This window comes from Microtus ochrogaster, chromosome X, assembly GCF_000317375.1.
Source record: "Microtus ochrogaster isolate Prairie Vole_2 chromosome X, MicOch1.0, whole genome shotgun sequence".
In the NCBI taxonomy this organism is placed as follows: Eukaryota; Metazoa; Chordata; class Mammalia; order Rodentia; family Cricetidae; genus Microtus; species Microtus ochrogaster.
In genome coordinates, this window is record NC_022026.1 from 51,729,039 (window position 1) to 51,754,707 (window position 25,669).

The following is a 25,669-nucleotide window of genomic DNA, read 5'->3' on the forward strand; positions in this document are numbered from 1 at the left end:
CTTTAGCTGATCTAAAAAGAGAAGAAAAGAAAACCCTAGCAATGTAGGTAGATCCAATCACTTGTTCCTCTCAGTGAAGGGGATTTTGCTCATTAAAATCCATTTTTCCACCCAAGAAACTGTTGCCTAATATTAATGTTGGAATATTGTTATTTTTCCTAAAAGAAAAATTATTTCCAGTTTTTAAATAAGTAATTGGCTACAAAGGAAAAACTAAAAGCTAGCTTGTAAAATCTTTACTTTCTTCTAATATAACAAGCTGCCTTCCCCTCCTCCCAAGTTTTACAAATCAAGGCATAGCACATTGATTGATATAAAGGCATGAATTAAAATCGCTAGTGCTTAACTATAAAACAGTTCAAGTTATAGTGCAAACCCCTGCTTATTTAGTATAAACCCTACAAAGATAACAAATCCACTAAAAGTCTGTCACCTTATATATAAATAAGTTGTTCTCTGTGACATGATAATAAATTAGTATTCATAAAAATGATCCTGTGGTCTCAGTGAAAATGACAATTGCCCTTTGGGACAAAAATAGTGTTCCACGTACTTGATATGATTAGCCTGGAAGCCTTAAAGTGCTTTCTGGTTGCATAAGAACAGATGCCACTCAGATGTGGTTGATGACTACTACTACTATGTCTAGCCTTCTCTATCATTTGTAACTTAACCTTTCCCAACCTTGGAGCTCATTGCACAGCTGTGTTGTAGAAAAAAAACAACTGTTTCTATGAGGATATCATTGTCCAATTTTAAAAGAACAGAATTCTCTTCCAAAACATGTACCAAGACTCCATTTCCCGTTGTTTGTTTCGGAGCCCAATTCTTGGTTTTGTTTCCACCTTTTACTCTGCTTTAACAGCGTCATTACAGTGCCAGGGAATATGGGAAGACAAGAGAGATTTCAGTGTCCTTAGTTTTCATCACAGAAGCATGAACAGTATTAACCAATTACTTTTCAGTCATTACACAGGCACCTAATAGGCAATCTTCTTTGGAACATCTTATTTATAGAGACATCTATTACTCCATTTGAATTTGTTGAGAGCCTGAGGCATTATGGCAGAGAGAGAATGGGAAATGCAAATATGAGTAACACAAATTTCCCTGAGAGGAAAGTCACAATATAGACCTTTGAAGGAGAATCCACTAACATACGGGAAGAAAATAATGGAAATTTCCTCATGAGTTTTGTATCCCATCCTTTTCAGCATCATTTTTTTTGCCTATATTTATAGCGTAGACTAATATAGACTAATAAATGTGTGTAAATTATGAACAACAAACATGTTTTAGCCTGTAAGTGTGTAGAGTCAAAAAAAGTTAGAAATTACTGAGCCGAAATGCATAGAATATATTAACCAAAAGTTTTGGAGAATTGAAAAATACATTATGATCTGCTAATAAGTTGTTTCAAGACATTACAACAAACTAGTATTTTTCATTAGGTAATCTTTTGTTTGAGCTTTTCTTTATTCTTTTTACTACCGGGCGATGATATGCAACCTGCAGAAGACCAATGATCTATTATTGTGATATTCACTGTGTTCCTGGATTCCTAATAGCATATTCATATATATATGAATGACATCAAAGAAGATCTTTTTTTCACTCCTGCCAAGTGTGGCACAACCAGAAATGATCATCCCCTGACACAGAATACAAATTAATTGTTTAATTTTGACCTTCAAATCCACCAGTTAATTAAATTTTATATAAGAAAAGGGACTTTATACACCCTTTCTCCTTTAGGAAAATGAAACTTTTTTGATGAGTGCTCTGACACAGACCTAATTTATCTGCTGCAAATGTAAATACAATTTGGGGGAAATTTTATTCCTTCATAGATCCAGATTTCGTGAATAAATTAGATGCCAATTAAAATGTCATTGCAGCAGTGATACACTTCCTCAGTGGGAATCACAGAAGGTTCCTATATATTTCCTTTTATTTGAATGTGTTCTACACTTTGCCAATTTTCAGAAACATTCACTCAAATTGCAAAAGAGCTGGTTGTTAGCCAGTCTTCCAATGACTGAGCTGGCACATTGAAAGAAATTCAGTTGGGAAGCAGGCCTCACCGAATGTTTGCCTCATCTTCCAAAGCAAGTTCTTCCAAGAGCAGAAAAAGCAAAGTTTGAGAAGAGAAAACCCTGGAGGCAAATGTGAAGGAGATGAAGAAGAAGAGAACAAACAGAAGAAAAGAAAGGTGCTTTCATGTTCTCAGTTGCAACAGTAGCCCTGTAGACTTAATTGATATTCATCTGAGAAAAACCAAGGAAACCAATTGAAAACTATAAAAGAAAATAAAGGTCTGTTTTTGTCTTGAATGTTGAGTTCTGTGTTGTTTTGACTGTGGAGCACAGTGAATCAGATTTATAATGTGACTCTGCCCCTCACTCCCTTCCTTTGAAAATAAAGAGACTCTTTGTGTAGTCTTAAAATGTTAAATACTTGGTGACATTTTGTGGTAGCCTGGCTTCTCAATCTGTCATCCTTACTCATTCCACTACTGTGTCCTGTGCAGTGTTGCATGTGTGTGGTGTATACAGAACTAAGGGGGACTTTCTTTTCTCTGCTAGGAGCCGCACCATCCACTTGCTGTACTTTAAAATGTTTCTGTGTTCTGTGTCATTGTGAGTCATTGTTCGGATGTGCTGCCCAGAGGTGGACTCATGCTTGGCTTTTTGTACAGATGTCATACCAAATTCTTTGTGCAATTGTTTTCTTTTGGTTAAATGCTTCTCTCAAATAATATTAAGTAGGGACAGAGGAGACTTTCTCTTTTATAAAATAGTTATTTATGTAAATTTTTTAACATAATCTAGGCTTAGTCTTCTTAAAATAAAACTTGGCTGAAATTGTATAAAACTTAAAGATTCTGCTCCAGCATTCTAAAACGTTAAAAGTTAAGGCAAGGGGGCTGGCTGGAGATATAGTTCAGGAATAGGATGTTTGCCTAGTATGTGCGAGACCCTTGGTTTAATCCCCAGTAGAGAGGTAGGGATACAGAGACATAAAGACATAGAGAAGAAGAACAAACTATGGCAAAATGTAACAAGATATATATGCCCTACAGTATTAGGTAATATGAGAAAGATTTCTCTTAAAATAAAAAAAATCACTGTGTGAAAACCATCCTTAAATTCTAACACTATAATCTAGATCCTTTTTGCTTCTTTCCCCTTCTTTCTAGAACTGAAAGAAGTTTTAATACGTTGTGCCACCTGACACCTTAGCTACTGTAATTCTCATCCACTAGGTCTCTTAGTGATAGCCAAACCCCTGCTCTCAAAAATTACTTCCGTCTTTAGATGCAATCTAACCTTGAGGCAAATAGAATAACTACTAAATTCCCCAGTGTCCTTTCCTGGATTATGATTTTATGAATTGGAATTGTTGTTTTCAAATGTGTCCTCGTTTTTACAACTCCATTTAGTGACCATAAGTTGCCATGTGGTTTTGTTCCTTCCTTCTCCCTAGGCATTCTCATTTGAAATTCTCTATAATGAACCCATCTTGCTTTTACCTTGAAAACCCATTCTTTTCATAGACTTCCATCCACCCATCCACCAAAATCCCCTATGTACTGAAAACATTCAAGGATGAACCACGAGAGAAGGTTCAAATTTTCTTTAGTGGAATTTGTTATATAATACACTGATAACATATGCTGGCAGATGATAAGGGATTTTCTACTGAAAAGACTGAATGATCATAGCTATGCTCAGCTACTCAGAACTGCAGAAAGCTAAAAACAGACTTAAACAAAACTGCTTTTCAATCCTAAAGGTGGTCCCTTAAAATTATAACATTATTTTAGACTTTGGGGGCAGTTTTTAGGTGTAGTGTTTTAAAATTTGTTTAGAGCATCCTCTGCATAGCCCAAGGGATGGTGTCCATAGTTTACACAAATTATGGGTATAACTCATCACCCCCATAAGTGTTCTGCCTCTGACATTTACCTTCTTTGCCAGAATATGAGCACACAGAAATATTTCTGTGTAGAAAGTATTACCATCTCTGTATAGTTTGTATCCAGTTAGAAACCTTTTCTATGGAAAGCTCAATACTTTTTATTAAAAGATTGCATGCAAAACATGAAAAAAGTGTTTAGAATGCTGCATTTTAAGCTACTTACACATTAATTGGCACCTTCAATTAAATTCATACTTTAAATAATTAAATTTTTATTCCACCATTTATGTGAGATTATGATCTTGAGCAAAGACCTCCCCTGATATAAAATGAATATTTCTTCATATGATGGTGAAGATCAAATGAAATTATGAGTGTTAGTTATTTACCCTACAGCCTGACACAAAAAAAAATGTTCATTAGTATTATGTTAATTAGGGAATCTACTTTTAAAACTGTATCCAAAAGCTTAGAATTGCATGGACCATGGTGGAATGCATGACATTCTATATTTATGCCTTGGGCCAGTATAAGTAGTATTCCTCAAATAAGACCCCACTGCTCCCCAAAGAAGAATCCTAGTTCATTTTTATTACTTATATGACAAACTGATATGTTTAATAATGATATAACATCATTATTAAGATAATTTTAAAGCAAGATGGCACATTAAATTGTTCATCTAGATTTAAAATCCACACTTATGATTGTCTTAAGTGGAGTATTTTCTTGTCAGAATTTTAAAATGTTATAAATTCTCTTAGTACATGTCAGATATTTCATTATATTTGCTTATAAATATATCCATGTGCTTCATTTTAATTTAATTTAAAATATTAGTATTGCTAAGTATGGTAGCTTATATCTGTAATCCCAATACTTGGGAGACCAAGGCAAAAGGAGTGCCATGAATTTGTGGCCAGCCTCATGTGTTACAGGACACAGCCTGAGCTGCATAGTGAATTGCAGGCCACCCTGGCCTACACAGTGAACTCCTGCCTGAAAAATCAAAACACTATTTTTGATAATAACTTAGGATCAGTTACTGTATTGATGATGTACCAGAAATTGTCATGGCAGTCACATGAAATCTAATAATCTATTAAATAGCTCGACAATCTTAATCATATGTATACCAACCAATATCTTCCATCTTAGGAAGTCTGAAAAAATGAAAATAATTCAGTGTTAATTAACCAAGAAAACTCTATTAAATAGCATATCTGCTTTTATTAGTGATTGTCTTAAAATACTAAACTATGTGAAGCAGCATTTCCATGTTACGTACATTTTATATTCTAATTCTTTGGATTTGAGATATGTGTAGCTATTTTTCTCTCAAGAGGCTCTTTGTTGAATCATAAATCCTATTTAATCCTTCTAAAATAATTGGCTGCCCATAGAATATCTAACCCAATCTAGCACCTGTGAGGTATTTTGGTTTACTTTATTTAATTTTACTTATTAGAGATATTTAAGTATTAGACTTAATACCTAATCATTCATCAGACTGTTTTTCAGATAATCCAATTTTTAGAAGGTTTTCCAACTACAAAATAACTTTATTAAACTGCATATCTATCTCTTTCCCTCCCTTCTCCCCATTTTTTACCCCGCTCCCACCCTGTCTTTCAGGTGAAAACCAGGAAGAGAAGTTAGGAGACTCCTTGCAAGATTTGTACAGGGCACTGGAGGAAGCCAGTCTGTCGCTAATAGGAGAACATCGCATTTCAACCAAGATGGAATACAGGCTATCATTTCTAAAAAGGTGTAATGATCCTGTCATGAATGAAAAACTGCACAGGCTGAGAATTCTTAAAAGCACTTTAAAGGTAAGGTATGAAAGGGACAGATAAATTCCTTTGGGCAGATTTATTCCTAACCGAAACTCGATTGTCAGATACTCTAAGTGGTACAACAAAACAGGGAACTAGAGGACTGACAAGGTAAACAGCAAGAACCTGCAGCAGAGTGACGGGGAGGGGACTCTGTCAGGACTTTTGTTGAAGTCCTATGTCACTGACTAAATGCTGCATGACTTAGTTTTAGGAGAAAGCAGGATGTGGTTAAGACTTTCTTCTCGAGAAGCAGGCTTGGTGGTATTCCTTAGTCTTTTGATTCCTTAGAAGTTCACCATGTAGTATATTTATCAAAGCTATTAAAGGCATACGGTGTGCATGTAGAATGTTTAAGCGCTTGAAATGTTTTGTGAATATTTCCTGCATAAATTTCAACACATCTGGAGTGAAGGTTCCACATGAAATCTTCATGTTCCATGTAGAGATTGCATAATTGTTCTGTTCATATGATCCGTTCCAAACATGCATATCACCTTTCCAATGTATACTTCTGTAAGATCTTAAGAGTGTTTTCATTCTTCTTATGCCACGCCTAGATTGGGGAGCAGGTGGTAAGGACAGGGGAACAGAGGGGCAGAGGTTGAAGAAGGAGGTTGTATAGATGAGGAAAGGGCCCATCTTATAAACCACCTGAACAGGTCCTGCATCACACAAAAAGGGAAACAAAATAAAAAGAATTATCATACAGAATGTGGAGCACAGTAATTCCAAAACACAGAATGTCAGAGGACTTCTTTGAAAAGTCTTTAAATCCACAGCATTCTCCTAAGAATGTAATATTGGAATAGAGATGAGTACTAAATAGATAAATGCAATAGAAAAAATGATTATTTGAAACGTTTTCAGGTAATAATGGCCAAGGATTCAGAGTCAACTAACCCTGTGGTATTTGTACAAATGCTATTCCACAGAACAATTAATGGACCTTGGTAGCTAATGCCACAATTCTAGGCAGAGCTATAATAGTCATGAGAGTAATTGTAGTGACCAACTGTATTCCAAAGATATCCTCACTATCCTACCTTTTTTTTTTTATTTTTGTCCTTTGTTAAATTTTTCCCTATAACTTATTTAGATCATACTTTTCCTCTCTTCCAGTTCCTCCCAGATCCTTTTCTCTCTTCCAGCTCTTCCCAGATTCTCTCCACCCTGTTTCTCTCTGTCTGTCTCTGTCTCTGTCTCTCTCTCTCTCTTTGTGTGTGTGTGTCAAAAAGAAATAAATAAAAACCAAGAAATACACACAAAACAAAGCCAGATCTGAAACCAAAATATGCAAGCAAAAGACAAATGAAACCAAAAGAAAGTCCAAGCAAAGCAATATGAGATAAAAAGGTCTGCAGAAATCCTGAGTTCTTTTTATGTCCCTTGCCTCTTTGCCTTATGTGAATATCTTAAATATCTGGTCCTTGTATGCTGGCTGTCACATCTCTCTCTCTCTCCCACGCCCTCCCTCTCTCCCTCTCTCTCTCCCTTACCTTCCTACTTCCTCTTCTCCTTCTCTCATTTCTTCTCTTTTATGCTCTGTAAATACTCTACAATATTTTTGTCCTGTGACAATGAATATGAACCACTATAAATGTTGGGTTCAAGAAGAAAGAGTGACTCACCAAATACATGGTGCTATGTTTCACTCTTCTGCTCTTCTAAGACAAAGATAATGAAGAAAGTCACTAAAAGGAAATATCCCTTGCTGGTTCAAAAATTGGGGGGATAGAAAGAACCCTGTACTTTGGGGAATGGAAAAGTAATAGGTTGTAAAATCTTCTGTTACAGAAAAATGCCTGAACAAACCCAAATGTAGATCTCAGATCCCACCATAGGCAACTCCCACCATCATCAGTCCCACATCTATTAATCTCTTGTCTCCTCACTGGCCAAAGCGCTTCTTAGGCATATTATTGTCTTCTTTCTCTCCCAACTCTGGAACAGAGGTATGCTTTTTCACTCCTGCAGAACATTTCCAGGATTCCCTTAGCCCTCTGTTAGATCCATAAAAGACCAGACTGGTTTTCTCAAACTGTCCTAACCCTTTCTCCATCTTACCTTCCACAGCAAAAATTCTCTTCTCCATTCGATACTTGTGCCTTTGAGAGTTATACCCAAATGAAGCCTTGAGAGTTAAACCAAAATGACGCCTAGTCATTGGCTGAATCCCAGCCTATAATATGAAAGGGAAAGGCATTGTTCTTTATAGGGTCCCAGTGCTATGAGAAGGGATCTTCAATAGTCACAGGGCAAGAATTCTGGATTGCAGCAACAGGGGGGCCCTGTTTACTCTCACTGGGGCATGAAGAGTTTACCATAAAGAAGGAAAAGCAGGACAAGTTCCAGAATAACTCAAGAGTTAGTGGTAAGTCTACCTGATGGCAGGGATGGGATGGTACAGAAACATCATAGAGAGAGAAAAGCTTCTTCTCTGGTGTTTAAGGAAGGTTTGAAGAAATGAGAGACTTTTAAGCTGGGTCTGCCAACTTGAGGAAGGTTTCCTTAAAACATGAAGGTTTCCATAAGCAGAAATGGCAAATGGAAAAGGCCAAGAGGAAAAAGTTAAACACGGACAAGCAGCAAGCTAAGACATAGCACTGAGTTAGAAGAAAAAAAAAAAGATGCAACATGATTTTCATCTAGCTAAGTGAATGTGAGCTTATCAAATCAGTTTCTTAGAGCCTTCTGAATTTATTGGCTCATTGACTTGTTTGAAGTTTTGATAAACGCTCATCTCTATCTTAACTATTAAATTCTTTTGCTTTTCAGGCCAGAGAAGGGGAAGTAGCCATTATTGACAAAGTCCTAGACAATCCAGACTTGACATCTAAAGAATTCCAACAATGGAAGCAGATGTACCTCGACCTTTTCTTGGATATCTGTCAAAGCGGCACCTCAAATGACCCACTAAGTATCTCTTCTGAAGTAGATGTTATCTCTTCCTCTCTAACACATACTCATTCGTACATTGAGACACATGTGTAAGTGCATTCTGACTCAAGGCCACCTAGTACCTGCTGGTACTCTGAACAGGTCCATGAGGTAGTTTTTTATCAATGTGTTGGACACTTGACAAGCTATACTTTAATGTTACCAAACTATATGAAACAGAGCATACATGGTCACATTACCGCTGTCTTTAATGAGCATTTGTATGTTTTATATGCAGTCTGTGCTCAGCTTATGTGCAAAATCAACTCTCTTTAATGACTTAAATTAACTTTTACAAAGAAGTCTGAATACAGGTGGTCTTCAGATAGAAAAACCACAAAAAGGCAGTTTTCTACCTGAAGGTCGTCTTTTCTCCCTTTAAGTTAATTTTCTATAAATGAGACTTCAAACGTAAATCACACTTTTTTCAGGTGCAGACCTCCTTGTGGGTGGGAAAGAATTTAAACCTTTTTATATTTATTAAAATGTTCTAAGAATTTTCTTAAACATTGCACAAAGTTTAATGCTGTAGTTTTATTTTTGTGAAATGTAGGTGCGCATAAAAGAGTTTAGCAAACTAGAAGAGCGCCAAGATAAGAAAGGTTCAGGCAGCTAATATCCGTCTTAATAGTCTAGTGACCTGTGCTAACTGGCTCATGGAGGCACTATTCCAAATCAAGGAGAGCACTGCATGGTGTATCAGGGCAAAGCTTTGTAAGATGTTTTTGTAACTAAGACCAAAATCGAAGATAGAGCTGCTTTATTTTCTTGGTTTAAATCTTCCTTTATTTTTGTAGTGACGAAATGCTGATTGTGTACAGAAGAATTTAAGAATGGATTTTTTAAAACAGACTTAACTCACCCAGAAAGGCAGCTAACAGCTATACATACATACCTACATAATGGATACATACATGCATACATACATGCATACATACATACATCTATATATATATACATATATATACATAATTTCAGCCCAAACTCGTGGTTTTTGAACTCTTAACTCTTAAAAGACAAAGTATACACTGAATCGAGTCCATTTTCCAGGCAATTTCCAATTTTCCCTTGGTCTGTTAACTAAACTTCTGTAATTATACGTCAGACCAGGGAGTAAAATACATTTAGTCATAGCAGATGGAAGTTACAATAGAGAAATCAATGTGAAAAAAATGTTAATGGACTTGTCTGCTAAGGAACGGAGAGTGCGGTCATTCAGGGAGTCGCCACTCTGAGTGACCTGAGATCAGGCACTTAGAGGTTTCCCTATTCCTGACCTGTTTATACAGTGGGTGGAGTCTATGGCAACATCCTCTTCATATATACGGCCATTTCTGTGTGTCCAGTTTTGGAAAGTGACCACAGCATGAAAGTGACTTGCTGCTTTTTAGTGTGTGGCTGCATAATGTACAAGTCACAATCCGCTGTTTTTCCAGGAGGGAGAGAGCCTCCTTTACTATTATTCTATATCCTAAAATCTACTTCTGATCAGCTTTCTCCTGTCGCCTGTACAGCTCAGTGAATGTACTTATATCTCTAAGAGTTCAAATATTTTTGCTGTAGAGAAGGAAGTAAAAGCTACACAGCGGAATCTTTTTCTTTGCTTTTGAAATCACATTAAATCACTATCGTTTTGCAGACTTTGCACAACTGTACAGGAGAGTGGCCTTTCTACAGCACACTTTCGGTAATCCTATATTTACTCAAAATGGATGAGAAACCACATATTAATGTTTGTATGGAATTTTGAGTCCAGTGTAATATTTTTATCATTTAAAAAAAAACCCTATTTGTAAAAACATTTATTTACTGCATGGTTATTGACACACATTAAATTTGTGGGATTTTTGTGTATGTAAAAGAGAGAAAGAGAGAGAGAAAAAAACAAACAAACAAAAAATCCCTCTTGTCCTAAAAAGAAGTGTGCTTGTTACAGTTGTTTAGGCATATTGATGTTTACTAGACCAATGTGTATCTTCACTTAAAAATCTCTGTACATGATGGGTGTGTCACATATACAGTGGACAAACGGCCTGCAAACAGCAAGCAGTTAGTGGGAAACTAGCTCTGTTACTAGTAAGCAGCTTCTACCTTTGTAAAGTCAGCTGTTGCTTTACTGGTAAAACTTAAACTAAGGAATTTCACTAGACTCATGACTAGCCTAGCATGAAAGAGACCTTTAAACACTATATATCTGTACATTTTATTGCCTTAGTTTCAGGTCTAGGGGACAGGCAGCACTGTAAACTGAAGTCAAATTCAGCCCTTAACAAATCCTTATAAAGCACCAAGTTTATTCACACAGAGGGCTTACCACAGTCCTCGGTGACATAATCACACAGCCACCCTCACTACCACCGCCCCACTTACAAGTTCTCACTTTGCCACCTCCCTGACAGCCCAAGCCAGAAGTAACACCTGTTCACAGCTTACCAAGGTCTCCTATGAGACCTTGAAAACCCCAGCTAAGCTGTCTTTCCACTGGCCTGACATAACCATGTTCACCTACTCATTCTTTTCTGTGAGCTTTCAGGGACTGGAGGGAGTAAGCCACCAAAAATCAGCTAATTTTCATCTTAGAAATGCAGCATTTTGTGGTTAAGGGTTGCTGAAATATGTCTAAACTAATAAGCCGCCTCCAGCCAGTGTAAAAGCAGATGGAAAAGGAACAGGAAAAAATTAACCAAGAATAGTTTCTCAAAGAGATGCTTTTTCTGAGATTTTTTTTTCCTTCTCGGTTCCATCTCGATAAGAAACTGTTAGAGCAGCACTGTCCCCATGGCCCTGCACTGTAAAAGTCAGTCCCCTCTGTACAACCGTTCCACGCTCTTTAAGCCAGACACTCACGTAGACATTCACAATTCCGTCAGGTAATACTGTCTTGTGGGACTCTTACACCTGTTATAAGCAACAATTTTCTGTGGGTTGTGTGTAACTAATTGTACATTTTTAGAAGGAAGACATGAAAGTAATCGCAGGCACCTGAAAAACAGTTTAGGGAGGGAGATAAGGTCCTATTTTACTTCCAAAAGTCCACCTTTAGCACAGGGTGAGTTTGTCTGAAAACTCTTCATTTAACTAAAGCTGATTCATATCTTTGTATTTGACCATTCCTGACCGCCATTTACAGTTGAAGAGGAATAGTTAGTTATTCTTTGGCTAAAGTCGCGTTTGTCTCCTTACCCTTCAGAACTGCTCTATCAGAGTCGCAATCTTCGGGTTGGGGGGGTGGGGACTTTTCTCTGCTGGCAAGGTCAAGGACAGCTTTCTCTTGGGTCCTCTGAGGACTGGAGTCACCTGTTCAACCCAACACTAAATCTAGTGCCTCCCCAGGCTCTCCCTCTCTTGTCTCCTCACCACCCTCCGCCAGCTGCAGCACTGCACACCGAAGGCCACTCCAAGCCCAGGGCAGCACACAGCCTATGTCTTCCCAACGGTCCAGGTCAAGGTCATAGCCCACTACGTTACGGGTTGGCACCTGGCGTGAATCCCTCCACTTGAGGCCGCCCAGTAGTAGCACTGTCTCTTCTACCACAGCAAGTCCATAGCAGAAGCGATCGTAGGGTAGTGACCGCAACCGAGTCCACTGGTCCGTGCTGGGATCATAGCGTTCAATCTCAGAGAAGGGCTCGTACCTTCCCAAAAAGGCAAACACTGCGCCTCGCAGCACCGCAAGGTAATGCCCATAGCGAGCTGTGCCCATGGGTGCCCTCTTCCTCCATGCCCTTTCTCCAGGGCTAAGGGAGTACATATCCCGGAGGCTACTTGTGCCTCCTTCACCTCTCCCAGCCTTGCCCCCAGAGATGTACACAACACCATGGTCTCCAACGGCACCTGCGTGGCCGTGCAGTGCCCGCGGCAGCTGCCCAGCTGCCACCCAGCGGTCCCTGCGCAGATCGTACATCTCCACTGAGGCCAGTGCTTCGCCACAGGAGCCCAAACCCCCAACGGCCAGGAGATTGTCGCCTACCACTCCACACCAGAAGTAGGCCCGTGCTTCTCGCATGGCGGGCACCTCTGTCCAAGTGTGGAAGCGCGGGTCATAACGGTGCACTGAGGCTGTGACAAGCCTTGGGCCATCTGCCAGGGAGCTAGGTGGACTACCAGAAAGGCTCTCCCCTCCCAGTACAAATAGGAAGTTGCCCAAGGCACATACACTGTGGCCTAGCAGCGGTGCCGGCAGCCGTGTCAGGCTGCGCCAGCTGTGGTTGTATACGTCAAAGGACACCACATCCAGGGTGAGCTCCCACTCCTCCTCCTTCATCTCTTCTTCCTCTTCTTCCTCCTCTTCCTCCGGTTCAGGTGCAGGGCGGCGATTCCTTACTACCTCTGGTAGGACCACAATTTCTTCAGTAACAGTCTCCCTCGCTCTAAGACCACCAACCAGTAAGATGCGTGTCTGGGGACTCCGGATACTAGTCTGTTCTCCCTGCAGGAGCGGCTGGCGAGAAGGTGCTGTGTGATAATTGAGGGCCTGGATGATGAGGCCCTTGATCCGAGTAGGTAAAGTAAGACCAGAGCCTGAGTATACGCGCCTCAACACACCCGCAGGCACCAAGCCAAAGCGGATACATCCAAGCAGTGTTGAACTGTGTGCCAGGCGCTGGGTCGCAGGCTCCTGCCTCAGCCAGGCTAGTGCCAGGCCCAGCAACTGCGTCTCAGCCACCCGTGCCACGTCAGGAGCACCCAACACAACCTTCATTGATATAGGGTTGAGTTCCAGCAGTCCTGAGGGGCCAGCGCCCATCAGTAGCAGCTCCCGCAGGTGGCGCACGATGCAGCGTTCAGCTGCACCAAGGGTGTGAGCCAGGCCAAAGCGAGCAGCCACATTGGCAGTGAAGCAGCAATTCTCTGGGGCAAGCTGACGTTCCAGGTAGTGGCCACACAGCCCCAAGGCCTCCGTGACTTGCAGGTAGCTGGCGGCCTCCAGAGTGTCCTCCACAGTGTCCATAGAGAGGGGCAGCCAGGCAGTGTAGATAAAGTCCAGCAGACGCTGCAGGCCTGTCGCTGATGGCACACGCAGGTGAATTACATGAGCCTGTGATTCCTTAGTGTGACTCTTGAACAGGGCCCTAAAGTAGTCGCTGGAGCATGCCAGAAGTGACCTGTGCGCTGGGAACTCACTGCCCTCTACCTCCAGTATCACGTCGCACAAGAAGCCTTCAGCACGTAGGGCCTGGTAGCCCGTGAGAAGAGAGCTGCCGTGAGCTTTGCAGTAAGACAGGAAGTAACTCATGGTGCCCGAGGCGGGAAGCTGGAATGGAGCCAGCCCGGTGCGGCTGGAGGCATCCCGCAGCACCGACCCCCCTCCTCCGCTGTCCAGCAGCAGAGCCCCCTAGCAAAGGCCGATTTTCGCCCGCTCTGCTTAAAATTTAGGGTTTCTTCATCCAGATCTCGCAGTTGTTCTGTGCCCGTCTCAAACAACGAATGATCTAGAGACAGTTTCCAGAAGTCTCTAGTAGAAGAAGTTGTGAATTTCAGAGCCTTCTCGGTACTGCTAGGCTTGCATTCAGCTGCTGCTGCTGCATGGCAGCGCGTTACCCAAAGCCCCCTCCCCTACACAATTTGGGGAGCCCACACATGCACGCCAGGGGCGGCGGTGGCCGCGCACCATCACCTGAAGAGGTCGATCTGACAGTGCACCAGCTAGGGTACCTGATCTCCAACAGGGCAAGTGCGTGGATGTGGCCCTATTGTGGGGGCCTCGGGAGTGCAGGATGGTGGCTCTGAATTCCCGGCCATGGAGCAGAAGGACCTGTTCTGTGGACATCCGTGCAGTCCGAAGACAACTGGCTAGGGGGCTGGGGGTGAGCTTGTTCTGAGAGGAGGATCAGATCAAACCCTGTGGCACTGGGGGGAGCGCAGGTCAGCCTAGACGTTTGGGAGCGTGATTGCGCGCTGCACATAACATGCCGGTAGCTCACAGGGACAGGAATAGTGCTCGCCTTGGCTCACTGGCGAGCGGCTACCCGCCCCGCCCTGCGCCTCAGCTGCTGGCTGCTAATCAGGAGCCCGGCTGGAAACTTCCTGAGCCAGGGCACTGACTTCTGCGACCCGAATGGCCTTTAGTCACCGCGGGGAGCCCGAGGGTCCCCTCGAACACTGGAGTTGTGTGAGGAGAGCTCACGAAGGGCCCGAGTCCCTTGGGACTCTCGGCCTGGAGGTGTGCTTGGTTGAGCTGGAGGACTGGAGACCTCCTGTTGCCCCAATGACTTAAAGAAGCTCCAGGCTCAACTTTTGGCTTTAAATATGTCCTAATTAGTAGGGAGCAAGCGGGATTAAGCGGCGACTTTGTGCTCTGACACCTAAGCGGAGGCCTCAGCTCAGAGAACAGAGTTAAATCAGAGGGAACCCAAGCTCTGGGTCAGATGTGTATGCCCCTCACCTGCGCTCACCCATGTGAGATTCAGGGGCATGTGCCTTTCCTAAAGCAGGTGGAGTCTCCCAAGCTGCCTTGTTTCACATTCATTCCACAGAATTTGCTCCCTTCCCCCCACCCCACCCCCATCTCTGCCTTCGGACCCTAGAGGAGATCTCTTTGGTATTCTTGTGGAACCCATCTCTTTGCAACACGGAGGAAGAAGTTGCAACTAACTTGAGTTGTTTGTCTTTGAGTGGCAACGCCTCAAAAAAAAATCTAGTTTTCTCTGGTTTTCTGGGCTGTGGTCTAACGACTGGCTGGTGCATCCTCAATGTCATGACAAGATAATGGGCAACATAGTGACAAAACTCCGGAGAGCTGTCCTTTCTAGGGCCCCTCCTCACAAAGTTCTTTTTCTAAGAAACACCCAGTGTCGAAATGTGACTGTCCATCACCCGCATCCTGCTCTTACACTACAAACTCATCAAGTGCTCTTTCTTGCCAATTTGGAGGCTTCTGTTTCGTTTTGCTTTCAGCTACTGTTCCTTTGCCCACCTTTCTAGAGCAACTCCGCCCCCTAGCAGTCTGTTCTAGATGAGTCTTTCAGACAAAGTTGTATTTCATAGAAGTCTTGTTTCCTACTTGGTCAGCCATCAGTACTTATAAAGTATCCGATTACATGCAATTCTTTAATTACATAAAATATTAGTCAAAATTCTATGGGGCTGAAGAGATAGTTCGGCAGTTAAGAGTACTTGCTGCTTGCTCTTGCAGTGGTCACGGGTCCACTTCCCAGAACCCACATGGTGGCTCACATCCACTTGTAAGTCCAGTTGCAGAGAATCCAACACCCTCTTCTGTCCTCGGTGCAGGCACACAAGTGGTACAAAGACATGCATCCAGGAAAAAACACTCATACATCTAAAATAAAAATAAACCTTTTAAAAAGTGATTCTGCTGCCAAAGATAGAATTGAGTTCTAACTTAAATTACCAAATTATAGAGTGTAGGTAGGGGCGGGGGTTGTACTCTAAAAATGTTCCAACTAAAATTCCTAACATTAGCAGCATAAATGATTCCAGGGAGAGTGTTGTTCCTATGGAGATGGAAGACACTCTTAAAATGCTTGGCTCCGAAGGGAAACATAAACCGGGTGTGGCATCATATGCCTTTAGTCTCACCCAACACTCAGGAGGCAGAGGCAGGTGGATATCTGAGTTTGAGGCCAGCCTGGTCAACAGAGCAAGTTCCAGGCCAGCCGATGCTGCACAGTGAGACCTGTCTCAAAAAAAGAAAACAAAAACAAAAAAAAAACTCTCTTAAAAGTTAACTATTGCTACAATTCGTTTTACACAATTCTCCATTTTAAATCTAAATGCCCTTCACTCAACATAATTAAATTTTGCTAGAAGGAATTTGAGGGCTTATTAAGCCAAACCTTGGCCCAGTCCCCCAAAAATCACATTTTTCTGCTTTATACAAATATGCCAAATGAGCTCCAGACAGAGTATGGTTTGTCTGAATGCCTTGAATATTGAGTTCTAGAGTTTGGCCAGGAATCCAGGGTTCTTTTCCTACTATATATTATGTGACCACATGTATAATAAAAATCAAATCGTGCAACACACTTTATTTCAAAGGTGATAAAGTGCCATTTTAGTAATTTAAGAAGACTTGCGTGTGGTTTTTTGAACAGCACCTTGTTCACACCTGTATTAATTCACATCCATCAGAGCTACCCATCACTGTACATTTGTATTCAAGATGTCACATTGCAAGGCAAAGATGGTTGTGGAAAAATCTGAAACTCTTAACATCAAAAGAATGTGTTTACCGCTGGCTCAATGTGACATACTTTGCCAGTGCCAAAGTGATGGCGTGTGTTAACTGAAGACATTTTTACATTGTGTGTGCTTGTGAGACCTTGTTTAGAAAATGTAACTGTCAACCCAAGAACATCATTGTCATTTGAGTAATGGTTATGTAGTGTTAGTATTTTTATTTCTGTGCAATATTAAATAATATTAAATAAACAATTTAGTCTCTGTGTTTAAACTGTGGTAGATGTGTGTCTTAAATTGATATCTTGGTCCATTCCTTAAACAAAAGAAAGTCATTGTTCATAGTTCTAGATGCTGGAAGTCAACATTCAAGGCACTAGCACACTCAGTGTTTCGTGAAGACTCTCTACTGTGTAAAGACGGTGCCTTCTTGCTGTGTCTTACATGGCAGAAAGACAGCGGGCATTAATCCTATCACCAAGGCAGAACCCAGTGACCTACTCCCCAGAGACCAACATGCTCAAAGGTCTTACACTGGCTATTAACTTTCCACATGTGAAGTCGGGGAGGACACATATATTCTGACAAAACAATAGGGTTTCCCAGAAACCCGCCTTGTAATCCAGCAGTGCTGAGTGGCTCTGATGGGATGTCCATGTGGTCATTCTGTTGGAAATGATTCTGATGGGATGTCCATGTGGTCATTCTGTTGGAAATGATCTCCTTATGGGTTGTCCTCCCCCTACTAGATCCTCAACTCTTCAGAGCAGGGGCTGGGTCTGCAGCCCTTGTCTTGGTCATTGCCACAAGCAGTGTTGTGTTAAACAGATGAACTAATGAAGGAGAAAGCCTTGTGTTTCACCTTTTTACATAGCTGGGGTAAGACACATACAAGTAAGGCCATAAGAAGCAAAAGGATGGCCATGTGTGACTCTAACTGTGGAGTCTGGGTGGACTCGACCCTTCTGAAAAGGAATTAATACCTTGTCAACCATCTAATGCTACTGTTACTCCAGTTCTTTAACAAGACCACACCTCCGTGGCTCTCACATGCATGATTGCCCACCCAACTCAGGCACCAGGTGCCCTAAAGACACTAGCAGTAGCCCGTGATCCATCTGGTGTGGTTGAGCTTCTCCTCACCCCAGTATGCCCGTTGGAACTTTAGTATCTTCTCTGAACCCTTCAGCAAGAGTCAGGCCTGTGAACCGCTGTTGTCGATCCCCTCCACCTACCCTCATCTCTGTAAGAAAGCATAGAACTAAATCTCTTACAAGCAGCCTTCTCAACCCCACGTCCAAGCTGCAGTACTACTTACCCGGAGCCCTCTACCTGCCCTGAGTAGACCTGTTAGAACAAAATCTCAGCCTGTAAAGTGTTGGAAACACACGCATGAGAACCCAAGTTTAGGGCCTGTTGAATTGTTCCTGAAGTCATAGTGATGGGAATGTCACAACAAGAGGATCACTTGAGCTCACTAACTGGCTAGTCTTTCTGAATTGGTGAGCCCCGGGTTCAGTGAGAGACCCTGTCTCTAAAAATTATGTGAGAGCAATCAAGAGAACAACTTGACATCACCCTCTGGCCTCCACGCACACATGTGCACATACATACCTGCGTGAACACATGCCCACACCACACACCAAAAAAATGTTATAGAAATTGTGATTTTTGGTAGCAAATTTCAGATATAATTAAGGTATTTTTATAATGAATGTATAAAACACCATCCATTTCATCCATATAAAGGTTACCAAAGGCAGGGCGTCTCTTTCTCATCTGCCATCACTGGTTCCTTTCAATCCAAATATCTTCCTTCCAGCACATGGTTTCTGGCAACCTCTATGGAAAGCCTATTATTAGAAATTGACACATTATGTTTCTTGTGAAAAGACAATAACAAGCAGAAACACATGCAATAGAAAGAAAAAGTACTCCCCCATCGCCATCACCTTTTTTTCTGAGACTATTTGTGTACCTATGGAATACATTTTATCTTTGTGATACGCAATTTCAGAAAAAAAAGGTGTGTGTGTGTGTGTGTGTGTGTGTGTGTGTGTGTGTGTGTCTGAGAGAAACAAAACAAAGACAGAGACAGAATCATGAGTGATGATGTCATTCTAGCCCGGCTTAAGAGTCCTGGGCTCCAGCTTCACTATGATCCACGTGGCTGTAAACCAAGTGTCTTAAATTTTGTGAGCATCATTTTATTGTTCTTAAAAGGATAATGACTCAGCATTCGCACCATCATTAAAATAAAAGAGAACTAAGTGTGGAGGGAGTGTCTGGGAGTACGGGTGTTTCTGGGGGTCTGGCATAAGAAATGGGTTTCTTCTCCTCTCCACCCCTTAAGTAAAGGCTTATGAAAAAACTCACAGTACCAGGGCTGGGGAGATGGCTCAGAGGTTAAAAACACTTGCTGCTCTTTCAGAGGACCACAGTTCAATTCCTACCACCCATATGGCAGCTAACAACCATCTGTATCTCCGCTTGCACTGGCCCTGATGTCCTCTCCTGGCTCCTTTGGGCCCTGCATGCACTTGGTGCACAGATGTAGGAAGTATATCTGTTACGTACAGGCAAGTCCTGTGTCACAATTAGGGTTTCTATGGCTGTGAAATGACACCATGACCATGGTAAATAAAGGAAAACATTTACCTGGGGTGGCTTGCTTACAGTTCAGCAGTTCAATTCACTATCATCAGGGTGGGACATGGTAACATGCAGGCAGACATGGTGCTGGAGGAGCTGAGGATCCTACATCTTGCAGGCAACAGGAAGTCAACTGAATATCACACTGAGAGAAGCTTGAGCAAGAGACCTCAAAGTCCACAGCCACAGTGACAATCTTCCTTCAGCAAGACCACATATTCTAATAGTACCACTCCCTTTGTGGGCCATTTTCTTTCAAACCACCACATGCCAGTACCTAAAAATAAATACATCTTTTAAAAAGAAGAAATAAAGAAAGCTATCTCACAGTACTGTATCAAAGAATGCGATAAAGTAGTGGTCCTCCTACACCATTGCATAAGAACAGTGAATAAACAGACCTTTTAAGACATGAGAGATGGCTCAGAAGTAAGAACACTTACTGATCTTATGGAAGATCCGGGTTTGACTCCCATACCAACATAGTAGCTCTCAACCATCTGTAACTCCAGTTCCAAGGGATCTGAAATCTTCTGACCTCCTTGGATACTGCACACTTGTGGTACATAGACAGGCAGGCAGGCAAAACACCCATAGGCATAAAATAAAAATAAATCAATCTTTTGAAAGAAAGAAACAGTCATTCTCAGCTCAACCTCAAGCTTGTTAAATTAGGAACTCTAGGACTAAGGCTTGTGTTCTGTTCTAACAAGCCCTCCCCACAATGTCTATGATGTCCTGAGTTTACTATTCTAAAGAATAACTTCTGGGTTTTGATATCAATGTTTTCCCCCAAACAGGGTTACATCCATCCATTTTTCTCTTGCCAACAACACAATATCATGCTTCACAATGGGGTTTAATGTGTGATAGCTGATGGGGGACAACCAAATCACAGCAAGAAGAAAAGCCAGTGGTGAGAGACCCAAAGGAGAAAGGCAACTTCTGCTCCATGTCACACAGCTTAAAAAAATAGGAGCTTGTATTTTCTTTCCTTTATTATCCTCACTAGATGACAAAGTTGGTGATGGCTTACTGATGCAGGAGATTATGGCCTGCTACCCCACGCATAAACTAAAGTAAAAAGCAGTTGATTGAATCCTCAATTTAAAGTTGGCTGTAGTCCTCATTTCTTATCCAGATGCCCTATTTTCAGAAGCTCTTGGATGAATCATTAAATATTCAAAGAAGTCAACCAAAGGATATAGGGTCTGGAACAATTCCTCTTCCTATAGGGAACAGGTGAAAGGGCTGGGCTACAGGATTTGGGCTAAGAAGAAGTCAATAATCACAATTTTCAATTTTCTGAAGAGCCGAGAGGAAAGCAGAGATAGTCTCCTGGCCAGAGTGCAGAATTGGCAATTGGAAGTTACAAAAAAAAAAATATCACCACCACATCTCTATAGAATCTAATGCCAATTTAGAATATTGAAGCAAAGTGTACAAGTAGGAAACATAGACAGTGCTAGGTCATAAGGTGGGTTTTATGAAGCTTGAAGAAGGTAAAGAACATCTACAGAAGTACACAATTTAGATTAATAAATCTTTCCGACAGGGGGAGCTGTCTGGGAACTCTCCAATCCCAGAGGTTTCCTTGTGTCCCCTCGTGAGCAGAAGGCCCCCTTGCTACACGAACCTTGTTTGTGCATTTATGAAAAACGCAGAAGGGCCTAGAAATCTGCTCTCCCGGAAACCACCCTCAGCTCTAGTAGGGAGGATTGTGGTCAGTATGCAGACATGACAGTTCCCTGTGTAAGTGACTCCTACAATTTCCAGAGCTAACCTGCTGGACTGACCCACAGTTACCTTCTGTGGGAACATGCTTGCTGCCACATGCTTCTGGTTCCTGCCTTTACTCGCCTGCTCGTACCTACCTCTTCTGGGACCAGGTTCTACTAAATCCCTTTCTCAGAAAGTCTTATGCCAGGAAAGATACACACCATTGCAAAACCCCACCCAAGATACACTGAAATTTTGGAGAAGGTCAAGGCAAAGATCTGGCATCCCCAGCCAGATCAGCCCTAGAGATACTGTGGATGGTGATTTGAATAAAAAAAAATGGCCCCCCGATGGGCCTATAGGGAGTGGCACGATTGGGAGGTGTGACCTTGTTGGAGTAGGTGTGGCCTTGTTGGAGAAGTGTGGTTCAGTCCCTGTCTGCTATCTGTGGATCAATATATAAAATTCTCAGCTCCTCCACCAGCCCCATGCCTGCCTAGATGCCACCATGCTTTCCTTCATAATAATGGACTAAGCCTCTGAACTGAAAGCAAGCCCCAATTAAATGTTTCCCTTTATAAGAGTTGCCATGGGGATGGTATCTCTTCACAACAACAGAAACCCTAACTGCACTATGTGTGCAGGTATATGGATCTAATGGCATACCTGCACCTGAGAGTCAAGACAGCATCACACTAAAAGGGCATCTCTTCCTCCCCCCCACCCATCCAGTCTTTCAGTGCAATTCTGGAAGGCAAACTGAGCTCCGGGGTAGTTGCAGACATACATGCCACTATTTTTCTCTTAAGACTTGTCTTCAGGTACCAACTACATGGTTTACTTAAAGTCTTTTTTCTATTGGATTGATTCATGCTATGTCAATAAAATAAACAACTCTCACCTCGAAGAGATAGTAGAGATGGTTTCATATGGGGCCAAATCTGAATGACTGTAGCCCAGGACAGAGATTTAGGTTTCCTGAACTTCCAATGAACAAAGAAAGTGATAGAACACCCAATACATTGATGGCTATATCAGGTAGGTAAATGGGTTAAAGTAAAAAAAGAAAAATTCTACTCTAGGCCTTAGATGCTCTCTGGTAGCATTCTTGTCCCTTTGGTTGGTGCAAAATGGGGTTCTGTTCACACATTCCGAAGGATTTACCTAAAAACATTACAGAGGATGGCAATAAATGGCTGTTAAGGGGACTAAAGATGTCCCAAGATAATTTGGCTATGGCTTTGAAACACTCTGACTTCTCTACATCATTGAAGTTCTAATCAATCAATCAACTTTTGTAGTCACAACTACTTGCCAGGAATTCTGGTTCATGGTTGTTACCATTTCTCCCTAGCTCCACCCCAGGCCAGGAGCGTCCTGCTTTTGTTATACAACCCTAGCTTCTCGTCATTCCTCACGAGGCTTAAGCTAGCTGACTCAGTTGCTTTCTTCTAGTGGTTTCCACTCCATCTTTCATGAGATGGCTCATGTCCTTTTTTTCACTCCACAAAAGCCCTTCCCTCAAATTCTACCTTCATGTGTGTTCAAGTACACCACTGAGCTTCACACTTGGCTTGGTTTCCCAGGGGTCAGTAGTTTACGACTTTAATAACATTCGTAATCAGACATACAAGGGAGATGGGAACACCAGAATCCAAAGAGCTAGCTTAGAAGTAGCTTCCAGGGCCCTGTTCTCCCCAACTAGATCAGAAAACCTAGGCCCAATGCAAGGGGGGATGGCTGCCCTTTTAACAAGGTTTCCAAGGAGTTTTCATTCGCTTCCAAAGTAGTCCTGCTGGCAGCGGGTCAGCTAGCCACCAGGAATAGCACCCGGACTTTTTCAGAGGGGCAGATCTGCAGCTATTCACAGAGCTACTGAAACTCTGGAGGTGTTTCTCATGTTTTAACACACCTCCCAAGAAATTCCCATGACTGATAACGTTCTTTTTTTTTATTAAAATTTATTTATTATGTATACATATTGTGTCTGCGTGTATGCCTGCAGGCCAGAAGAGGGCACCAGACCTCATTACGGATGGTTGTAAGGCACTACGTGGTTGCTGGGAATTGAACTCAGGACCTTTGGAAGAGCAGGCAATGTTCTTAACCACTGAGCCATCTCTCCAGCCCACTGATAACGTTCTAAAGTTCAAGTACACTTACATAGAATGTAAATTTATCCATTCAGCTAGATGTAGAGGTGCAGAGGGGAGGATAAGGACTTTAAGGCCAGCATGAGCTACATGGCCAGCTTGAGGCCAGCCTTGGCTACATAAGACTCTGATCCCAAAACAAGGACAAACAAATTCATTCATTCAAAATATATCTATTGAGTTCTTTGTATATTTTGGAGATCAGACCTCTGTCTGATGTGTGGTTAGTGAAGATCTTTTCCCATTCTGTAGGCTGTCGTTTTGTCTTGTTGACCATGTCCTTTGCTTTACAGAAGCTTTTCAGTTTCAGGAGGTCCCATTTACTAACTGTTTCTCTCAGTGTCTGTGCTGCTGGGGTTATAGTTAGGAAGTGGTCTTCTGTGCCAATGCATTCAAGTGTACTTCTGACTTTCCTTTCTATAAGGTTCAGTGTGGCTGGCTTTATGTTGAGGTCTTTGATCCATTTGGACTTGAGTTTTGTGCATAGTGATAGATATGGGTCTATTTTCATTCTTCTACATGTTGATATCCAGTTATGCCAGCACCATTTTTAAATATGCTTTCTTTTTTCCATTTGATATTTTTTGCTTCTTTGTCAAAAATCAGGTGTTCAAAGGTTTGTAGATTAATATCCGGGTCTTCGATTTGGTTCCATTGGTCCTCCTGTCTGTTTTTATGCCAATACCAGGTTGATGAACCACTTTCTAAATTAGTGGTTTATCCTCTCCAGAGGCAATGAATTTGTGCAGTTGTCCTGGCCTTGCCTCTTGCTCTTCTCTTCTTCTCCACTGACTACTGCCATCCTCTCTCTAAGACCACTTCCAGAAACCCCAAATACATACCATTTTGTACCATTCTGTTATTTACAACTCTTCAGCTTCCTTTTTCCAAAACAGATTTGTCTGACCAAGCCTAATGGAGTGTGTGTGTGTGTGTGTGTGTGTGTACACATATATATGTATATATTACTATACATATATACATGTATATAGTATAGTAAAAAGGTAGCATTTTAACCATGCCAAATGGACAAGCCAGTAGTAATAAGTACATATGTCCTTCTGCAAATTGTTATCATCAACTAAAACTATATTCATTTAAAATCTCCATGCCCCTTCTCCCCAGCCAGACAAAAGCATCATTCTGCATTCTGCCTCTATTAATTTGACTGTTCCTGACATCTCATGTAAATGACTCATAAGATAGCATGACTTTTGTGTCTGGTTTATTCCACATAACAATGTTTTCAAAATTTATCCACATTGTAGCATATATCAACAATTAAACTTTTTATTTTTTCTGATTCTGAATAATATTCTATTTGATGCACAGACTGCATTGCCTGTTTAGTGTAAACAAGGCCCTGGATTTAATCCTCAGCACGAAAAATCAACTAATGATGTACATCTGTCTCTTGGCAATAGCATTGTCTACAGCATTTTGCCTGTTTTGGACAATGCTGCTGAGAATATTGGAGCACAAATGTCTGTTCCAGTCTCTGGTTTTGGTTTTCTGCGTATACCTAGAAATGGAACTGGTACATCCTATGACAATTCAATACCTTTGTCCACATTGCTTGGCTTATTGTGGTTGAGGTATAAAATTCTTAATATTGTCTGGATGTTGATTCCTTGTTAGAGGTGTGATTAACAAATATTTTACATTGTGTTGCCCTTGTACTTTATTGATGGCATCCTTCAGTGTATACAACTTTTGTTTTGATAAAATTCAACTTATCTGTTTTGCTTTTTTGTTTTATTTTTTTGTTTTGTTTTGTTTTTTGTTTTTTTCAAGACAAGGTTTCTCTGTGTATCAATCCAGGCTGTCCTGGAACTAGCTTTGTAGACCAGACTGGCCTGAAACTCACTGAAATTCAGCTGCCTCATCCTCCCAAGTGCTGGAATTAAAGGTGTGTGCCACCACTACCTGGCATCTGTTTTTCTTATATGTTGGGCTTTTGGTATCATACATAAGAAACCACTGATAGGGCTGGAGAGATGGCTCAGAGGTTAAGAACATTGCCTGCTCTTCTAAATTCCTGAGTTCAATTCCCAGCAACCACATGGTGGCTCACAACCATCTGTAATGGGGTCTAGTGTCCTCTTCTGGCCTATGGGCATACACACAAACAGAATATTGTATACATAATAAATAAATATTAAAAAAGAAATCGCTGATAAATCTAAGATCATAAAACTTTTCTCCCATCTTTTCTAATAAAACTTTTTATACATGTAAGTAAATATATGTACTTAGCCTATTTTGAGATAACAGTGGTAGAAAGTGTCCAACTTTATTCTTTGACAT

At 41.5% G+C, this 25,669-nt stretch overlaps 2 protein-coding genes across 3 annotated transcripts in view; one reads left to right on the forward strand and one right to left on the reverse strand.

Annotated features, from left to right (window-relative positions):
- Cnksr2 (connector enhancer of kinase suppressor of Ras 2) overlaps positions 1–11,762 on the forward strand; it is a 212,663-nt gene extending 200,901 nt beyond the window's left edge. For both annotated transcript variants that reach the window (XM_005358807.2, XM_013350566.2), the window contains 2 exons: positions 5,557–5,753; positions 8,535–11,762. In XM_005358807.2, the coding sequence (XP_005358864.1) occupies positions 5,557–5,753; positions 8,535–8,750 (413 nt within the window). In that variant the 3' untranslated portion in view covers positions 8,751–11,762. The remainder of the gene's footprint in view (positions 1–5,556; positions 5,754–8,534) is intronic.
- A 121-nt stretch (positions 11,763–11,883) lies between these two features.
- Klhl34 (kelch like family member 34) lies at positions 11,884–14,108 on the reverse strand. The gene has a single exon (XM_005358811.3). It carries the CDS (start codon positions 13,930–13,932, stop codon positions 11,998–12,000), a length of 1,935 nt encoding a protein of 644 aa, XP_005358868.1. The 5' UTR covers positions 13,933–14,108; the 3' UTR covers positions 11,884–11,997.
- Between the last annotated feature and the right edge of the window lie 11,561 nt (positions 14,109–25,669).